Source organism: Barbus barbus (assembly GCF_936440315.1).
Source record: "Barbus barbus genome assembly, chromosome: 36".
Lineage (NCBI taxonomy): Eukaryota > Metazoa > Chordata > Actinopteri > Cypriniformes > Cyprinidae > Barbus > Barbus barbus.
Genome location: NC_136714.1, coordinates 6153151 through 6173991, shown reverse-complemented (window position 1 = coordinate 6173991; position 20841 = coordinate 6153151). Strand labels below are relative to the sequence as shown.

General features: G+C 39.2%; 1 protein-coding gene across 8 annotated transcripts in view; it reads right to left on the bottom strand.

The window, feature by feature from the left end:
* Positions 1-20841, bottom strand: part of LOC306856211 (drebrin-like) — a 77434-nt gene that overhangs the window by 7031 nt on the left and 49562 nt on the right. The window contains exons 2-10 of one of the 8 annotated variants that reach the window (XM_079395330.1): positions 18832-18887; positions 16798-16910; positions 15762-15851; positions 10789-10935; positions 10007-10084; positions 5691-5842; positions 5540-5603; positions 5125-5235; positions 4718-4832 (exon numbers count right to left, since the gene is read on the bottom strand). In XM_079395330.1, the coding sequence (XP_079251456.1) occupies positions 4718-4832; positions 5125-5235; positions 5540-5603; positions 5691-5842; positions 10007-10084; positions 10789-10935; positions 15762-15851; positions 16798-16910; positions 18832-18887 (926 nt within the window). The remainder of the gene's footprint in view (positions 1-4717; positions 4833-5124; positions 5236-5539; positions 5604-5690; positions 5843-10006; positions 10085-10788; positions 10936-15761; positions 15852-16797; positions 16911-18831; positions 18888-20841) is intronic. The other 7 variants (XM_079395334.1, XM_079395331.1, XM_079395335.1 and 4 more) reach the window with 7 other exon arrangements.

Below are 20841 nucleotides of genomic sequence, written 5' to 3'. Positions count from 1 at the left end.
CTTAAGCATGTATAATCATATGCATCCACCAATGTGTCATGGCATTATGAAATGATACATACAGAAACACTAAAGGTTGACCTCTCGATCTCATGACAAGCTAAAGCAAGCTGACAAGTTAAAAAAAAAATATTCAATTAATTGAGTTTTAAGAGGTAGGTGGTCAATATAAGACAAGATGTAATCATACAGCAAAGATCTAAAATCTATTAGTCTTATGCAATTTTTGAGGATATCTAAATAATGACACACCAGCCCTCTGGGAAGTACAACCACAGTTGAGATTTCTTTAATATCTCCATTGTTTCTCCTGGACAATAATATTTAACAGAGAGCAAATTGAAATTTTTACAATCTCATATATGTTCTCAGAAGATCTACTGTAAACTATTACAAATCATGCTCAGATTTGCAGAGATTACAGGGGTCATGACATGAGAAACCAAATTTTTCTTGATCTTCTGTATCAAATAACTTAAAATGCCCTCATCATCAATTAAAAAAAGCATTTATGTAATAACCCTCAGAAAATGGCTAGTTTTGGATCCGAGGTGCAAGGTGACGTCACCCGGGCGCAGTCGATTGCATATGACAGCCTCCAGCGCAAGACATCAACGAATAGTTATCTTGTAACCACAGGCCCTCAAGGAACATAATAATGTATACCATATTAAAATAAAAAAAATAAAAAAATGTCATGACCCCTTTAAGAAGTCTACAATCAAAAGTCAGAGATTTCATTTTTGAACTCAAATAGTTTTCAAATTAATTCAAAACTAAATTATCTGAGCTAATTCTTACTGTATGTCAAGAATCATCTCATTTAATTCTGTTTTAGAAAATTCAGGAGAAACATCTGAGACAAAGTTGCTATGGATGAAGCATACATAAGCTCCTGAGCTCTGAAAGTGCAACCTCTGAGCTTTTTCCACTGGAAGTCACCAACTCGTAACGCAACAAAAAACTGAGATGCAAATGTTGGAGATAGCCACTTTAATACAGCTACAGCTGAAGGAAGACCTCACAAGACATAACAAACACAATTAATGAAACCACAATGACCATCATAAAAACTGATAGCAGGAAAACAGTTGTACAGACCAAGTGACAATTCAAATTTCTGAAAAGTACAATCCACTGTATCACTCTAGATAAACTTTAGATGTTGGATGTTAGTACACACCCAATGTTTAGTCCTCATAGCACACACTGACAATTGTAGGCGCCATTTGTCCTTGTGTTGCTGTTTAATTTTACAGTCAAACACACCACAAGGTCAGCTCCACAAAGATCACAAACAATACCATAGTCACACAAGGTCCACGGAACGCAAGCCCAAGGGCTCAGAGACCACAGTCACATGCGGGTGCAATGTGGCATACACTCACAGGTCAACAGGACGGAAGGAAGCACAGGCAGGGCCGCCGGTTATCCGTCAGAAAGAGCATGGGAGGAGAGGAAGGGGGACATGAGGGGAGTAACATTGGTGAGATTCAACCAGATCTCTCTAACCAAAAGAATCACTTTGTCTCAGTTCTCCAAACGTCCATGGCATAGCTTCAAAATTACACAAACTCATTATTTCCTGTGCAAAATACAAAGTCAATGGACAACAAGTATAGAACACAAATATGGACTGTGGACCCAGAGAAGATGGCAGTATGGTTCAAATCATTGAAAGAAATGGATTGTGACACTGAGAAGGCCGTAGTCTAGTTAGCTAGAACGGAAGGTTACTTGAGATACAAGAATACAGAAGGGGAGATGGTCACTTGAGATCGGACATATAGTTCATCAACCTGTAAGAGCTGAGGACACAGTGTCTTAAAAAGTGCTTCTGTCTTCATCAGGACACCCTAAACCTGGTCCAGAGTGGGACAATTTTCAGTTCATACTTAAATTCTAATTTATGAATCCACAGAAACATTTTATTCTGTCATTATTTATTCACTCTCATGTTGTTTCAGAACCAGAAGACTCAATTTTTTTCCCATGGAACACAAAAGGAGATGAGTCAATGAGATGCAGTATAGAAGAGAAAAGTTTTTTGAACTGTACTATTCAATATGTAAAAAATTACATTTAACGTGGGAATGAAGTGATCTATTTTGTAAATGCATGTTTTGCATAGTTTTGTTAAAATACACACCACACACACACATGTTTGTGTTTGTGAGAAGTGGGGACATCCCATAGGCGTAATGGTTTTTATACTGTACAAACTATATGTGCTATTGCCCTACACCAACCCTACACCTAAACTTAGCCCTCACAGTAAACTGTGCATTTCTACTTTCCCCCAAAAAACTCACTCTGTATGATTTATAAGCGTTTTGAAAAGTGGGGACATGGGGCAATGTCCTTATAAGTCACATTCTCCTTGTAATACCTATGTCATTATACAAATTTATGTCCTCATTTGTCACAAAAACGCACGCACACACACACACACACACACACACACACATACATATACATATACATATATATATTATATATATATATATATATGTAAAATGATTAGATTAGAGATTATGATAAACTTGCGTTTCACACACACACACACACACACACATATATATAACATATATTTCACACACTAATATAAATAAAAGACATTGTATTTTTTTGGAGCATTACACACTCTCATTACACACTTTCATTTTAGGGAAAAGAGCAGTTTGGAAATTCTTCAGAACATCTCCATTAGTGTTCCACAGAAGAAACTAAGTCACATGGGTTTGGAACGACACAAGGTTGAGTAAATGGGGACAGATGCTTAATTTGAGGGTGAACTATCCCTTTGATACTAGCACATACTGACACTGGAAGACCAGGGTGCATCTGGTACAGTGCAGCCACATTGAATGCTCTCAGAAGCGCAGTGTTGCTGAGGAAGCCAAAAGAAATACGGTAATTCAGTGAGGAAGGTGGCTAGAGGCTAGGCTGGTGACTTCGTGATCCTATGCTGATGCAGTAGCCCTCAGCAAGATCTGTCCAGTACCTACCAGGTGGACCTGGCTGCCGCCGTGAATGGGGCGGAGTGTGAGAAGGGGGCGAGCTGCAGTCGGATGGACTGTGTTGCTGCCTCAAGAATGGACTGTCCAAGCGGCCTGGTAAACAGGAGACAGGACCATCGTGTGGGACACGCGGACACCCACGCACACACATAGAGCGACGTACACAGGTGTGACAGAGGAAGACCAGACCAGATAGACAGGAGGAAAGAAATCCAGGGATAGAGAGGGGAAGAAATATGTATAAAAGAGAAATGATTAGAGAAATATAGAGGTGCGAGTTCAAAATAGAAGCAATGATGGATGTGCAGCAGTTGGGTAGAGGTTAAATAAGATCCAGGATCGTCAGAAGGATAGATGGAATGGACAGAATATCGAAACGGAAATCAAACAGATGTGTTAACCAAAAGGATGGAGTGAGCAGAAGAAAAAAAAAAGAAATTACCAAGAAATGGAGAGAAAAAAAGTGAGGTAGAAGGAGAGAGGTAAGAAAACAGTTGTTAGTGTGATGGTCTCACACCCTCTGAACATAAAGCAGCAGTTGTTTCAGTGTCCTTCAGATGGTAGTGAAGAGTTTGACTTTCACTCCAACACTGAAAAGTCTATGATCTTAAATAAACATTGAAATTGCATAATCATCCAGTAATAATGTTGCTCAGAAAATGGCGCCAATATAAAATTTTTGACAGTAAAGCAATCCTTGCTTCAGCATCCCTGCTGAAAAAAATCCCTACTTAAACTATCCTATGGTGGTTTGCTGGTTTAAGATGGTTTATCTCAGTCATTGCAGTCCTTGTTTGAAATTTCCAGTCGCTTTTCCAGCAAGTATTGAAATCATTGATTTACTCAACTTCTAGTATCTGAAGCTGATGTGAAAGTCGAAAATAAGCTGAAACAAAACATTTTCTCAACTAGTCACTTTAGTAAGAAATATCATCAGTTAGTGAGCTGTGTGACTTAGGCAAAGCACAATTAACAAACAGATTCCAATAGAGTTTGCAAGTTGTTAGCATGTTGCTAAGCTAGTATGCTTAATATTCTATTAGGCATAATACATTAGTACACAGAAATGTTAGGTCTTTAAAATGACTATTTGTACTATTGTACTATTTGTTTTGATCAAAACGACTAGCCGGAGGTGGTTTAAGATGATTTTAGTTGGTTTAGCCTAACTGGTGTTCAGCTGGTTTAGCTTAGATTCTGGCCACAAAGAGGCATCTTAGTTAATCAAATTAACTATGAACATTTATTATAACATTTAAATAATCTGTCTCTCTATATATACTGTATGTCCATCATTTATCCAAAAAGTGTAAAAATTTAAATATACACTTTGATACATAATTCAAAACATTCTCACATTTATAACTGCGTTTTAATATATATATATATACATTAATTGTTGGGGGTATATGAAGTTTAGATCCTCTTTAAACCATGTTCTCTATATAAATATATAAAGGTATATCTATCTACATAATTTAACTGTCCATGAACCTAACAAATCTGTCATGACGATTCAGAGTACAGATTTCAGCACATTCTGAGACAGATGGTCTCTCCTGAGCTGTGCTGTTTAATTCACATTAAATGACAGATTGAGAGACAAGTGAAGAGCAAGAAGCAGGACAAACAAAGGCTTAGGATTTAGCATATATGCCCTCCTCCTTCTCTTCTCCACCTTTTTACTATGATCTTACCGATCCTGTGGGTGGTGACTGGTGAGATGTCCACGCTGTTGGCTGTGACCCTCTCTCTCTGCTTGAAGAATTCCCGTGGGTTACTGGGCCTTTGGGCAATGATGGCTGCTGCTTCCTATAAATATATTAACACGGGAAAACAAGGTGAAACATAATATAGATAAACAGATAATAGAGAGTAATACATGTTGTGACAAATAATAACTGCAGGTAAGAATGATTTTTTTCGGTCCGTTCTCGGACTGAAGATCCTATTGACTGCACACACACAGAAACACAATGTCTTGAAATAGCATGAGGAATCCCACTGACCCACATGAAAACCCCAGCAGAATATCTGTCATCATAACATAACATAGTTATATGAGAAATGAACCTATGGCCTTACAAGCTCTGTTTCAACCCACCTGAACCTCTGTTTCCTTTTTGTCCAGGGCAGGGTCTTCACAGCTGGGCTCTGTCTGTGAAGTGGATGAATGCACTTGTTTATTTCCAGCAGGGGGCAGCAAAAACTTTTCCTTTAAAATATCAGTTAAATGTGGGTTACTTCACATGCAGTTGTTTGTAACTTTTTACTTTACAAATGATTAGTGTAATACTTCTGATTTTGTGTAAATACTTCTCAAGTCTGTGTGCTGCCCAAACTATTTATCCATTTATTACAGGACAATATTATTGAAGAAGACACACGAGTCAAAGGTCATCTTTTGGTTACCTTCTGGTTACAACCCATAAACTATCAAGCATTCTGTAGATGATTCAAGCCATAAAAGCATCTCTTAAAACACCAAACCTGGTTTACTGTATGCAAAGCATACGCACTCTTACAATCAAGGGTTGATTCCTTGACCTCTCTTTGGCCTCTTCCTCCTCCTGCGTCTTCTTCCTGTGACCACGTATATAAACACAGATAGCATTATAATCATATATGGCTGAGGGTCATCAGTGTTGGCCACTGTGGCACCATTCCTACCTCTGCTCCTCGATCTGCTGCTCCCTCTCACGGTACCGCTTCTCTCTTTCCTCTTGCTCTTTTTTCTCCAGCTCCATCCTCTCCGCTTCAAAGCGCTGCTGTTCCTCTGCAGCCTTCCTTCTCTCTTCCTCCTTTCTCAACTCCTCCTCCCGCTTTAAACAAGGAACATGTCAGTAAAACATCAGTGAAACGAATTTACAGTCAGAATAAGATTACCACAATAACATTTATACTTATTCTTTTTCCTTATTTCATTTATAATCTATGCATTTGGTTTCACATTTCAGTGGATACAAATAGATCTAAACATTATAGAACGCAATACTCTATTTTGTGGAAAAACACTAAATGATAAAAGTCTCCATTTTACCTTCTCCCACTGCAATTTGCAGAATGTTTCTTCAACTAGAAGAATTCTAGGATTTTTATGAAGCAGCAATGTGTCATTTTCAACATACCTTTAACTATTTAAAATTTTGTATTGAAAATAATATTTTAGGCATTTATGTATCGCATTTATAGAATTGTATGTATCCTAAATGCAAACAATTAAATAATTATTAATTAATTTCATGCTGCAAATGAAATATACAAAACAATAATAATAAAAAATATTAATAATTTTAATATGCTACATTTATAGTTTATTCAAATATGTGATAATAATAATTAATATTACGAATAGTCTGTTGTGGTATTTACACTGATTTTCTTTTCATATATGTCTCAAATTTATCTACACTGGCAAAAATTTATCTACCTTTTATAAAACATTGTGCAAAATTGTTGTTAGTACAATAGTGACAATAACAGCCATACTTTTTGTAAAAATCAACATAGATATGTGACTCTGGACCAAAAAAACTGTCAATATTTTGATATTGAGATTTATACATCAACTGTTTTCCATTGATGTATGATTTGTTAGGACAATATTTGGCCGAGATACAATATTTGAATATCTGGAATCTGAGGATGCAAAAAAATCTAAATATTGAGAAACTCGCCTTTAAAGATGTCCAAATTAAGTTCTTAGCAATGCATATTACTAATCAAAAATGTATTTTTGATATTGTTACGTTCCCGTTTTATAATTAATCTAGGGGAATTGAGGAATACGTCACAAAATGAAAGGAAAGTCCACATGGAGCCTCTCATCCCAGTCCCAGCCCTAAAGAACACTGCCAACCACTAAAAGATCCACTGCAAATTTGCTTTATTACATAAAGGAACCACAGAAACAAAGGCTTCAGGAGGGGGCAAGGCCAAAACAACAAACAAAACAGAATCTTACTCAATTTTAAATCTAACTTTATGGTAGGAAATTTACAAAATATCTTCATGGTACATTATCTTTACTTAACGTCCTAATGATTTTTGGCATAAAAGATAAATCGATCATTTTGACCCATACTGTCAGTCCTTGTCTTGTGTTTCCCCTCCTCTCGTGCCCATATTTGGCCTTCCTGTTCCTGTCCTCGTTCCTTTAATTAATAGTTAATGTGTCCCCAGCCCTGCATGTGATTGCCCCACACCTGTTTCTGTTCTTCCTTGCTAATTTCCCAGTGTTTAATATCCCTGTGTTTCCTAGCCCCTGTGTCCGGTCTTAAACGTCATTGATGTTCGTCTCTCCCCATGATCCCTGTTTGTCTGCTGGATTCTAATAAAGAACCTTATAGGAACCTTCACGTCTCCGCACCTCCTTGTATCCCGAGAGGGAACGTGACAGAAGACCGGACCCACAACAACACTATGGCTGAAGACAGGCTTTGGTGTCTGCGGCAGGATGGTCGGGAGTTGGTAGAGTATGTTGAGGAGTTCCTTGAGCTTTCCAACGAGGTGAGCTGGATTGACGCCTCACTCGGTGTGTGTTTTCGGTTTGGGTTGGACAAGGATGTCATCAGCTGCGATATCCCCACGTCCAGTTTTTCTCTTATCGGGCTGATAAATTATGTCCTCAATGTACATGGCATTGATTTCGAAGTCGAAGAATGTCAAACTGATCTTCGTCCAACCCAACCCGAGAACAACCCGGCCTCACCAGCTCACCGCTCGCCAGGACCCTCCACATGCCCTGCCAAATGTTCCGGCCACCCAACTCTTCCCAGCACTGCTGCTGTCCTCAGCCCAGAGCACCCGCGCAACCCCGCGCTTCAAGAGCGCCCTCCTGAGTTCCCGCTGGTTCCGTCCAGCCCTCCTGAGTTCCCGCTGGTTCCGTCCAGCCCTCCTGAGTTCCCGCTGGTGCCGTCCAGCCCTCCTGAGTTCCCGCTGGTGCCGTCCAGCCCTCCTGAGTTCCCGCAGGTTCCGTCCAGCCCTCCTGAGTTCCCGCTGGTTCCGTCCAGCCCTCCTGAGTTCCCGCTGGTTCCGTCCAGCCCTCCTGAGTTCCCGCTGGTTCCGTCCAGCCCTCCTGAGTTCCCGCTGGTTCCGTCCAGCCCTCCTGAGTTCCCGCTGGTTCCGTCCAGCCCTCCTGAGTTCCCGCTGGTTCCGTCCAGCCCTCCTGAGTTCCCGCTGGTTCCGTCCAGCCCTCCTGAGATCCCGCTGGTTCCGTCCAGCCCCGCGCTTCCAGAGCGCCCCCAAGTGTCCGCGCTTCCAGAGCGCCCCCAAGTGTCCGCGCTTCCAGAGCGCCCCCAAGTGTCCGCGCTTCCAGAGCGCCCCCAAGTGTCCGCGCTTCCAGAGCGCCCCCAAGTGTCCGCGCTTCCCGAGCGCCCTCCCGTGCCGGCTCCACGCACGTGCCCTCCTGCGTTTCCGCTGGTTCCATCCAGCCCCGCGCTGCAAGAGCGCCCGACGGAGTCCGCGCTGCAAGAGCGCCCGACGGAGTCCGCGCTGCAAGAGCGCCCGACGGAGTCCGCGCTGCAAGAGCGCCCGACGGAGTCCGCGCTGCAAGAGCGCCCGACGGAGTCCGCGCTGCAAGAGCGCCCGACGGAGTCCGCGCTGCAAGAGCGCCCGACGGAGTCCGCGCTGCAAGAGCGCCCGACGGAGTCCGCTCCTCTGTGGCTCCCAGGGGGGAGCTTCCCCAAGAAAATTTTGGGGGGGGGTAAGAGGGTCACAGCCTGTGTGGCCGGGCCAAGGACCAAGGCCACACGACCCGAAAAAAAATAGGCCGTGGCTTCCCGAGTCTCCAGATCCGCCATGGCCTCCCGAGTCCCCTGACCCGCCATGGCCTCCCGAGTGTCCTGACCCGCCCTGGCCTCCCGAGTGTCCTGACCCGCCCTGGCCTCCCGAGTGTCCTGACCCGCCCTGGCCTCCCGAGTGTCCTGACCCGCCCTGGCCTCCCGAGTGTCCTGACCCGCCCTGGCCTCCCGAGTCTCCTGACCCGCCCTGGCCTCCCGAGTCTCCTGACCCGCCATGGCCTCCCGAGTCTCCTGACCCGCCATGGCCCCTGGAACGGGCACCGCCCTGGAGGCCTCCAGAGCGCCCACCCCCCCTCCCCATTGGATGGTGTTAGGCGTGAGGACACGCCTTCCGGAGGGGGGCGTAATGTCAGTCCTTGTCTTGTGTTTCCCCTCCTCTCGTGCCCATATTTGGCCTTCCTGTTCCTGTCCTCGTTCCTTTAATTAATAGTTAATGTGTCCCCAGCCCTGCATGTGATTGCCCCACACCTGTTTCTGTTCTTCCTTGCTAATTTCCCAGTGTTTAATATCCCTGTGTTTCCTAGCCCCTGTGTCCGGTCTTAAACGTCATTGATGTTCGTCTCTCCCCAAGCTCCTCGTCTCCTTGTGTGTGTCTCTCCAATAAATGTGCTATTTGGAACTCCTACGTCTCCTCGCTCCTTGTGTCCCGAGAGGGAACGTGACACATACAATGTATTTTTGGCTATTGCTACAAATATACCCGTGCGACTTATGGCTAATTTTGTGGTCCAGGGTCACATATTTTCCACTCAGTAAATATTACCTTTTTATATTTTACTGTTAAGATTATTATAGTTTTCAAATAGAGCAATGTTTTTATAATAGATTTTCACCAATTAGGACTGAAATCTGTACATAAAGAATGTAGTAGTAGGCATGGTAAAAAGTTAGTAAAAAAGATGCCCCAAGAAAGTTTTAATAAAACCCCAGAGACATAAAAGTTAGTACCTGGAGAGTACAATTTTATTGAGCTACGAGAAAGCAGAAAGTATTCTACTTAAGCTGCTAGTAAATTAACGGGATCAAACAAATCTGACAGAACCACTTCCTCATAATATTAAAACAAAGAGACTAGTCAGCTGAGCCGAAACATTGTGTGCTAGAACTAGTGGTTCACACTGCCATCCTGAAGAGTCTCAGGTCAAGCATCTTTACAGCAGAAAGCCAAAGGAATCAAATTGCTACCTTGGCTTGTTCCCAGAACTCCTCTCGATTGATTTTCTTGATCTCGATCTCTGCATTTGTTTTCTGGTAGGTGGTGCCCTACGGTCAGGAGGAAAGGGGAAGTGTGAGTACTGGCCATTTTAATTGGATAGCTAACTAAGGACAAAGATGTTGATCTAAGGGAGAAACTATGGAGACAGTTTGTTTCTTCTCCAAACATAAAATCAGCTAGAAAGCACACACACAAGGTAACACTTTACATTATTGTTTAAGTTGACTACACTAGCAAAAATGAACAAATAACACTTTTATTAACTAACATTGTTACTTCATGTTAGCTAATGCTAATAATGGAACCTTATTGTAAAGTGTTACCACTTTAAGATGTAAAATCTGGCTTTGAGATAACATTACACTTCATGCTTGAATTAGTTTGGCTGAAATGCTATTTTACAATACACTAATACAAAATTAGGGTTTGCAATACTTGTAATGACATCATTCAGATAAGTGAGCAAAACAGCCGGAAGGATCTTAGTTATTTTAAAAGTGTGTGAATCAACTCAGTGTTTCAGAATCATTGTTTCAGTTCCTCTGTATCAACAATGCGGCTCTAAGAGCTCTTTCCTCTAAAAACAGCAACAAGGCTGTGCCCTTGTGTCAGACATCACACTATTAGAGAGCCATTCACAGACAACTTGATTTGACCCCTTTCCAGTAGTGTCCGTATGCACGTAAATAAGCCCACACACACCGGCCCCTCTCTCAACCCTTAAGCAGCCCTTCTGTCACCAATCACGCACAACGTTCTCTGCGTTCTCCTCGTCTTTCGTTCGCAGGCGGTTTAGCACTGGACTGGCCACTGGAGCCGTCCCATTGGTCAGCCTCTGTCCGATGGCTAAGGGGTCGATGTCGTCCATGCTGCTAGCGTTCATGATGACGTCAACGCCCTGGAGAGAGAAAAAGAGCATCAGTAGTACTGCTGCACACACACACACATCACCTGGCAACCAGCATCAACCGTGCATTTAAATGATCAGCACTTTGTTAAGTCACTATGGCATACAGCCCGATTGTCCCAGAAGAGTCAGACAAAAGAAGAAAGTCACAAAAGCATCAGGCTACTCCAGAAGACATCGGTGGGGAAGGCATGGGCAAACTCTACTTGACAAGTTTCTGATTCTTCCTTGTTTGAGAAGATGGCCGTTTAAAAAGTGTTTCTTAATTAAAGTTCAGCAGCAAAAATCATGAAGTGTTGGTAATTTGGATTCACTTCTGTGAATCAGTTCAAACTGTCTGTTCAAAATGATTTTTTTTAAAAAGAAGTAATTTTGGAGTTGTTCATTCTGATTAATTTCTGTTAACCATTTAAAAGCAGTAATAATTGTCCAGTTGTGGCATTTTCTATTGATTAAAATGTTTTAGTAAAAATATAAATATTTCTGTTTACAGTACAGACTATGGTATTGTAATATTAATGCATAAAATAAACATAAATCATTAGATATTATTCTATGTACTATGTTATTTAGTAAAAAAAACAGTGTGGAAATGTTTGAAAAATGGTTATTTAAAAAAATAACACAAACACACTTAAAAAAACTATATTTTAGCAACTTGGCATTCTTTGTCCATTAGAAGAAAAATGCACTGGTATTTAATCATTTATAAAGCCATCTTGCAGGTGTTGCTTTCATATCTCTGTTGTCTTATTCAACTGAAAAAATGCTAAGAAATATTTCCATCTTTCTCAAAATTTTTATACTCTCTCTGTTCCTTTTGTCTGATCTGTACAGCGTAAGAAAGGCTTTTATATATGCAGCTCCATCCGATTGGAATCATCTTGTTTTTTCTTTGTAAATTTGAGATGAAACTGATTGTATTACTGCCCATTTTGGTCAGAACATTCTTGTAAAAGATATTAGGTGTGTTCGACTTCATGCAGCGCCATGCAAACCGATCGGCGGCTGATTTGAAGCAGTGCATGCCGGTTAGAAAATTTGTCCGACTTGAACCGGTGTTGTGCCGAATTCTGCACCCTGCCAAATTATGCACCCCCTAGTATTGGTAGGTTTAGGAGTAGGTGTGGGGGAGGGGTTAGGATTAGGGGTGGGGTTGCGATTAGGCAATCAGGCAGCGACTTCAACGAAGGGGTGCATAATCTGGCAGGGGTGCAGAATTCAGCACAACACCGGCACCGGCGCCACATCACTGTCACGTGTGGCATCAAAGTACCGCAAGAGCGTTTCGAGAGCAGCCTGATTCGAGATTAGCTGCATAGCTTATTTTATACAGGAATTTGTACTCATCCTACATGTGTTCCCAATTTCTCTTTTTATTATGTTATAAATTAAGTGTTAAATGTCAAATGTTTTATTTTATAAATAAAATTATTAACAATTTTTTTTTTTTTTTACTTAATAGGATATTATTACTTTTATTTATTAATTAGCAGTTAATCAAGTGTAAGAAATTATGTTTAATTTGTTTCATTATGCACTAATTTGTTCTTTTATGCACTATATAGTAAGCCATACGTTTTTACATTAATATCTGTATTTATTTAGGCAGTGGGATCACTCGGGGTCCTAAGCAGACCTGATTTCAAGGGGGGACTCGGTTTCTCATGACACCGGCTCACTCAGCTGGCGCAGTTTCTCCAGAGCGACTGCAAGAGCGCTGATGACGACACAGCTGTTTCACGATTGGCCAAATTCACCTCATGAGAACAATGACGTGTGCTTCTAACATCTTCAAATCCAATATTGCTCACGAATCTTATGTTACTTGGATAATATCACATTCATGTGAAAAAATTGACTAATTTAATCTAATAAAGCTAAGCCAAACTTTGATTTGATTTTATAAAAGAGATTAAAAAATATGGTACTACATTAGATAAAATTAAGAACAAAAAAAGCAAGAAAGCTTTTTTTTTTTACTTTAAATTGTTTTAATTTGACCCCTTGCATGAATTGTTTCACTTTACATATTCTTATGACTGTTTATTTGTTTTTGTACTTGTTGTGAGTTGTATATGCTTGCACAAACCTTTGTATAATTTTTGCATAAAAAAAAATACTGCTCACAAATCATTTTTTTTTACTGTATAGTCGCAATGTTATACTGAGTCACATTTAATAAAAAAAACACTGATAAAAGCAAATATACCCCCACTTCATTAGTATTTAAATAGTATATGTTTATGTTGAACTTTATTCTTGAACACATGGCCCTGTATTAAACAGTATATAAAAAGTGTTTCTGTTGCTCATGAAAACATTTCTGAAACGTCCATGTATTTGACAAATATCGCATGTTATAAACACCACAAGAGCATCACTACCAGGAGCAGAACGAGTCTGACTTCACGTCTTCGCTTTCAATTCCGGCCCCGACTGCAAGCGGCTACTCTCGCCGATAGGTCTGTGCGGCGCTGCATGAAGTCAAACACACCTATTTTTTAATGTCAGAGGGGTTACCCTAGTTAAATAAAGGTTAAATGAAAAAAAAAAAGAAGTAATTTAAGAGCAAATACACACACATCAAGATCTACAAATAGACTAAAAAACCCTTTTTTATTGGCTGGACTACTACAATGCTCTTCTGGCTGGTCTGCCATCAAACACAATCAAACCTCTACAAATGATTCAGAATGCAGCGGCACGACTGATCTTCAACGAGCCCAAAAGAGCACATGTTACACCTCTCTTCATTTCCTTGCACTGGCTACCAGTGGCAGCTCGCATCCAGTTCAAGACACTGATGCTTGCGTACAGAACTACCACAGGCTCAGCACCCTCTTACTTCCACTCACTATTACGAACCTACATCCCCTCCAGAAGTCTGAGATCTGCTAGTGAGCGACGCCTTGTGGTACCATCACAGAGAGGCTCAAAATCACTCTCCAGAACATTCTTGTTCACCATTCCTGGCTGGTGGAATAATCTTCCCACCCCTATCCGGAACGCCGGATCCCTGGCAATCTTCAAGCAACAACTGAAAACTCATCTCTTTCGGCAGTACTTGACTTCATCCTAAACTCAAAAAAAAAAAAAAAACTTGCCCTCTATCTTTCTCTCCACTTACTAGCTTGTACTTATTTAAACAATGACTGAGACTTGGTGTTACGAGCACTTCCTCTGTTTGCTTGTAAGCACACAAGAGCGTTTGTGTGAGCATCACAGCATACTGAGCTGGACCTCTAACTAAGCTTTTGTAAGAACATCAAGCAACCGACTATATCTAGTTCATGCGTGTTCCTCTAACACAGCCAAATGAATGCTGCCATCGGTCTTTCAGTAGCTCAAAAAGAGCAGCTGATGAGTTGACTAGCACTTTAGATCAATTCATTCCTGATAGCAGCGTCTCCCTTTCAACCCAAAAGCCCAATCTCTTGGTCGTCTCGCTGATGTTTCATCGTGGAGTTTCTCTACCTCAGTACCTCTATTCTCTCTCTCTCCTTTTCTCGCCCACGCACCCACGTTGAAGAGATTGAGAGATTTGAAAAGGCGAGCGGCCTCCCATTCAGATCCCTCAAACCGACAGACACCTCCAACACAATAGCCCTGAAGAGGACCGTGTTAGTCATATAGAAACATCTTCTGCTGCACATTATTAACTGTTAGGTACATACACACACATGCAGCAAACCCCCAAGACTCTTTGGCGCACCCACATGACTTGTGATTTACTCTTATCTGCTGGAGCACAGGACTGAATTGCAGCAGAGCTAAAGAGGCATGCTGTTCAGCAAAGCCATCCAGCAAGCCGAAACAACAACAGACGAGATGGTGGTATTACTAAAAATATTATGTTAGAATTCATGCATTATGAGTCAATGCTTGAAATTTACACTTCAAAACAACTTCTGAAAAACATCAATGGGTGAATTTCACAAAAACAGGTCCAGGTCCGCTATTTTTTTTTTCACTGATAAGAAACAAAATAAAATAGAATACATTTTTTATGCATACACTCTAAATAAAAATGAATAATGTTTTTAAAAATGATTCAATTGAAATATTTTCTCGTTTATTTTGTGAAAACATGTCTAGATAATTTTTTTTACTATGATTTTGTACTGTTGTCTTATTAAGGTATTTCACAGATAAAATAACAAAACAAAAAACTAAAATGTTGATTTTATGCATATACTGTAAATATAAATGAACAAAAAGAAAAAACATTGTTCAATATAATTTTACATGTGTTTATTTAATTTTAAAAAACTGTGTAAACAACACTTTTCACAAAATAATTTTGTACTGTTTTTTTTTAAGGTCATATTTCACTGAAAAAAATAAAATATGTTTAAAAATAATTTAATAAAAAAATTCCACATTTCCCCAACAATTGTAGTGATTTTTTTCATTATTCTCTATGTTGATTGCCACTGGATTCCCAAACCAATGGAAATCATCTTGTCTGTACACAATTATTTTGATAAAATTATGCATAAATTACAGACATTCTCTAAAGTATAACTTCTCATTTCTTTGATTTGATTTTGTGGTGAACTCAACCTGCCCTGGACCAGGTTTTGTGAGATTCATCCCAACACTAACAAAGAAAATAGTTTTATATGAATCACATTTCCTTTTCTTCAGTCAATTTTCGAATAAAAGTGACAAAAATGACTTAGAAACCTAACAGATAACTCTCCTCGCATGCTCAGAGCAGAGATGATGTGAAAATGACAGTGACAATGGAGTCATGCGTCTCTGAAATGGATTATTACCTAATTTAGAAGAGAAGTAAAAGATGTTTGTTTTACCTTGGGAAGACCCACCTGGAAAAACTCGGCTATGTTGGCAACATGACTGGCACAGGCACACTTCCTGGCATCAGGCACATCTTCACCAACCTGAACACACGTCGGCATACATGTGTTTATTCAAAGAACACAACTGCAGAGTATACATAAAAAAGTCTAGCACACTTCAGAGTATACTGGTAATATATAATTGTCTCAGATTGCCCCCCCCAGGTAGTAACAACGACTGCATTCAGAAAACAAAAACCTGATAATCACATCCTTAAACTTTAAATTGAGGTGGATATTGTACTCCACCGCAACCATGATGTGCATTTCCAAGGCAATAATACATTTAAAGAGATACTGCCATTTTAATAATTCAACTAACAAAAGGCTCTGATCAGCACTCATTGAAAATAATCAAGCTCACACAATTTAAAATAATTGCTGTGACATAAAGGGATGAGTACTAAGAATACAAAGTCCAAAACATGCTTGTAATTAAGAAAATAATGAAAGCATTTAAGAGTGTCTTTCGTGAGTTCTGTGCAACAGCCGGTACTTCGCTTTTTACAATTGCATGCACTTTAAAATGGTGCCAGCTTCAAAATGCATGATCTAAATAGAGCAAAAATCATGCCTGGAGGCTTGTTCTATTATTTTATCTATTCTAAGCAATATTATCGAGTGATTCAGCCACAATTTTTGCCATCCAACTCATGTTTGAAAAAATCTAAACGCCTTCAAGCCACTAACCGTTATACTGGCCCATATCAGCCTAACCACAAGCAAACAGAACGTGTCTTCTAATCTAATCTTGGATTTTTAGCAAAATTGTAATTTTATAACTACTAATTCAGGATTGTGGGGGCTTGCTCCCACCACCATCACAAAATTATTTCCTGATTTTGTAGGATAAAAGAATGCATGTCTGATTTCAGGGCAGCACTGATGTTGACAGACTGTTGACTGCTGTGTTGACCTCTAGAGCCAGTGTTCTTGCTAACGCTGTTCTTTCGAAATTCACTGAACGCAGGTTGTTGCGTCATCTCACCCAGTTGATGAGGATGTAGCGTGGCAGGGCTGCGCTGGGCTCCTTCAGGCTGCAGAAACCGTACATGATCCGGGTGTTATCGAAGTTTACTGCAATCTCTAACAAGCCGCCATCTGTGAAACACAACAATCACACTGTTCAGAAAGAAAAGTCTGTTTAGCAGAATATTGCCCATTTTGGCATGACCACACAGTAATAGTACATCTAATCAAGTCATTTCATAACTACTAATTCAGGATTGTGGGGGCTTATGTGTGGGCTCCATCAGAAAATGATTTCCTGCCTTTGTAAGATAGTTGTTAGTTAGACCCATTTTATTTAGTTAGTACATACTGCAAAATAAATAAATAAATATCAAAGATCCTTAAACATCCGAAATATTATTATAAGGTAATAAGTTATATTATAAGTTTGTTTTCAGGAAATACATTTTAAAATGTTGATCTTTTTTAAAGGTCTAACTAAAACACCACTGGAATAAGAAAAGGAATGTATTTAATTGAAAATAAATTAAGATATTCTCTAAACACATAGTATGTTAATATATACATTACTATAAACAAAAACTATTTAAAACAAGTATTTACTACTTAATAATGGTAGTTGTGTTCAATAACAACAATATTTATATAATAAATATTTAATAATAATAATAATAAATTACAAAATAATTCTTAATAAAATACCATTTGAATCTGTTGCAAATGCTTCCTATTTAATCACCATGTGTGCTGGCTACCCATGATGATAACCATGACTGATCGGTTAGTTACTGCTTCTCATGAGAGGTATAAATGTGACAATAGACAGAAATAGATCTCTTGAGAGTGTTTGGTAGACTTAAACACACACACACACACACACACACACACACACACAGTCTGGTGGAAGTTCTTTCCTGCTCCGGAAAGAGGAAATTACACAAAGCAGTAGACACATAAGCCCACTACTTACTACCCACATACAAATGTAATTCCATGTGTATGATTTCAAGGTGCAATTTTCCCTAACTCTGTGTACACTAAACTGATCTAAATAAAATACCACTCTTGGTCATTTAAACTGATCATTTGAAATTGCACTTGGATAAATTGGATAATTGTGCCTTTGAAATCTGTTTGGCTGAGCTATATATATATATTTTCATTGGTTATGTTGTCATTTGTTGAATATCTCACAAGTTTGCAAGAATAGCATGAATGCATGAATGTCCCTGCTCTGCTTGGCATCATTAGGACCCAAGCACCACTGATGACTTTGACATATTCCTCCTATATTTTCCACTTTAAGTGCATAGTGTTTTTCTTAACGCGACCGGGGTGGTGGTGAGCCCGGGTGCGAGGGCCCTTTTCAATGCCGCTTGCAGCTTTAATTTTCATATTGTGCTTGGTATTTTTAACATCGTTAAGATATAATATTGTTTATGAAAACTGCAGCAAAATTATGGTTTTAGACACACATACTTCAGAAAAAAAAGTCTAACTATGCACTGTAAATAAACATTCTCTTGCAAACAGGCTTTCCACAACAAATCCAGCTTCTGAATGGTGTCCTCTGTGCTAATCAACACAGCCCTTAATAATAACCTTCCATCAGTCAAAGACTAAATGATTGTCATCGGTATGAAATGACAGGTTTCCCTCCTCCAGCTTGATGCATTATAATAGTTTGAAAACGCAGTGAGATTCGAACTGCTGAGTGACGGTTACCTCCAGTGTATGGGATCTGTACTTGGATGGCAGGATTACAGTCCATTGAGTTTTATGAATATTTACAGTAGATATGCTGCAAATGAATGAAGACGTTTGTCTGTGCACAAAACTAGCAGTGTTAATATCACATTTAATGCGTTTGGCCTCTATCGCGATACAATCGCACAGTTGCATTCGCTAGCACAATCATGGTACATCAACAATGCAAATGAATGTCATCAGTCACAGCCGACAGCGTTATTGCTTGTGCATGACTACATTCTGGTTGGTTATTATTAGATAGTCTATATTTGGACAGGAAGTATGTTGAGATGTAGCCTACCTCCTGATGCAGACAGGATCAAATCGTTACTGTCATCTTCATATGTGTATAAGGCCCTGCAAAACAGAAAGAGGAATCATTTTAGTAAAGCAACCATTCATTAAAAAAAACAAAAAAAACAATAACATTGATAAATCAATACAATACAGATAAAAATCAAAAACACTTTTAACAATTATGAATGATGTTAAATTATTAGTTTTTTTCTTTAATGACATTCTCATGCACAATGTATTAATACTATATTACTGGTCAATATTAAAATGGATAATTTACACTTTGTATTCATATTTGTACTATATATTTATATACTTTATATTTTCAATTGACATTTATTATAATAAATATAAACTTTAGCAAATCTCAAAATAAATATTAATTTTACATATGCAAATTATAATGTTGTGATGCCTAAATTCACATTTAAAACAACTGATTTTTAGTTCTTTTTAATTAAAACTTTTATTGGATAAAACTAAATAATTGCCCTTTATCAGTTATTGGCCATAATGTGACCATCATTTTTTGTTCCTCCATTAGAAAAATCATAATTCTGGCCATATAGAACAGTAACAGCACAACTCTTCTAAACAAGTCGCATGATTTGAAGCACCATTCATGTCCGTAGTACAATTGCTTTGGGACAAGTTACATGGCCTGGTTTAATACTTAGGGTTAGGAGTTTGTACACAAAACACAATAAAACAAACTAATGAAAAAGTAGCACTCTGGGTCAAGGATGCTGTTAGCTCGGAGGAGAAAATGGCATTATCCTCTGTCATCTGAAAGCTCTGTGTAGGAGGATAAAATATGGAGCACTAGTACTTGTTATGCTTCTAATAAAAATGTAATTACTGATTTTTCATCCTGTCTCACGCTTAACTGCAAAAGCCAGAATAATTCTGGTAACAACTGTGCATTCCAAACCAATATCTAGAGATATTAATGAATTGTGTATGCTCAGATAAAACACACCCCAGCGTTTCTAACATGCCAAGGCTTTGATGTTTAATTCTTTAAATAACGGAGATAATCATCTGCATATGTAGTGCACAGCTAATCTCATTCCCCATCACTGAAAAATAATGAGCAGGAGTTTGGTGCTACGCTAGTAAAGACAACAAAGAGAAGAACAGAAGTTCTACTGCCATAAGCTACAACATGAAGCATGGGAAATGGCTGAAAATAGTGTCTCACTGTTAAGATGAACTATTGTACGGTGTTTTGAGAATATTGTCCCAAATCTTTTTAAAACAAGAACTTTATGATGTAGAAACTGTGTAACCTTAATTGTATAACATGAGCACTTGTAGCGTGCGTTAAATCTTAAGTGTACTTACAGAGAGTACACTTTCAAGACTGTTTCTAATACACTTTTAAAAAGTGCACTTTGTATTAATGTCAGATTAAAACTTTTACTTTAATCATTATGTTTTATTAATATTTTTTGCTTAATTATGCTAAAGTGTACTCATTTGTATTGTATCAGTGTGAAAGTCACCATTGTGTGATGTTGCTATTTGGTTACTAAAGTCTTCAAAGTGTTTTTAGCAAATTGCTATATTGGTTACTAGGGTGTTCTGAGTGTTGCTAGGTGGCTGATTTAGTCTCTATGATATTTTGGTCTGTAAATCTGCATTTGCAAAGCTAAAATCGTGTCCAAAGCACAAGGATGATTTAAACACCGAACTGTAATGGGTCCTGCCAATGGAGTGGGACGCAAATCCAAAATGCAGGACTTCCCTCACCCAACACTATCCTCCAGCCTTTATCAGCCATTATACTGACAGTAGGGATGGGCATTTCTGGTCATATTTCATTTCGAGTAATCCACAGGTTTGAGAAACGAGTACTCGATTAATCGGGGGTGGAGCTTAAGCAAGGGGCGGGGCGTGTGCGTCATAGCGACATTGAATTGAAATTGATATTTTAATTAAAGCCCTGTTAAAAACGTTGTTGATAAAACTATGACAGGATTCAGAAAATAATTAAATTAACACAGATTATTAA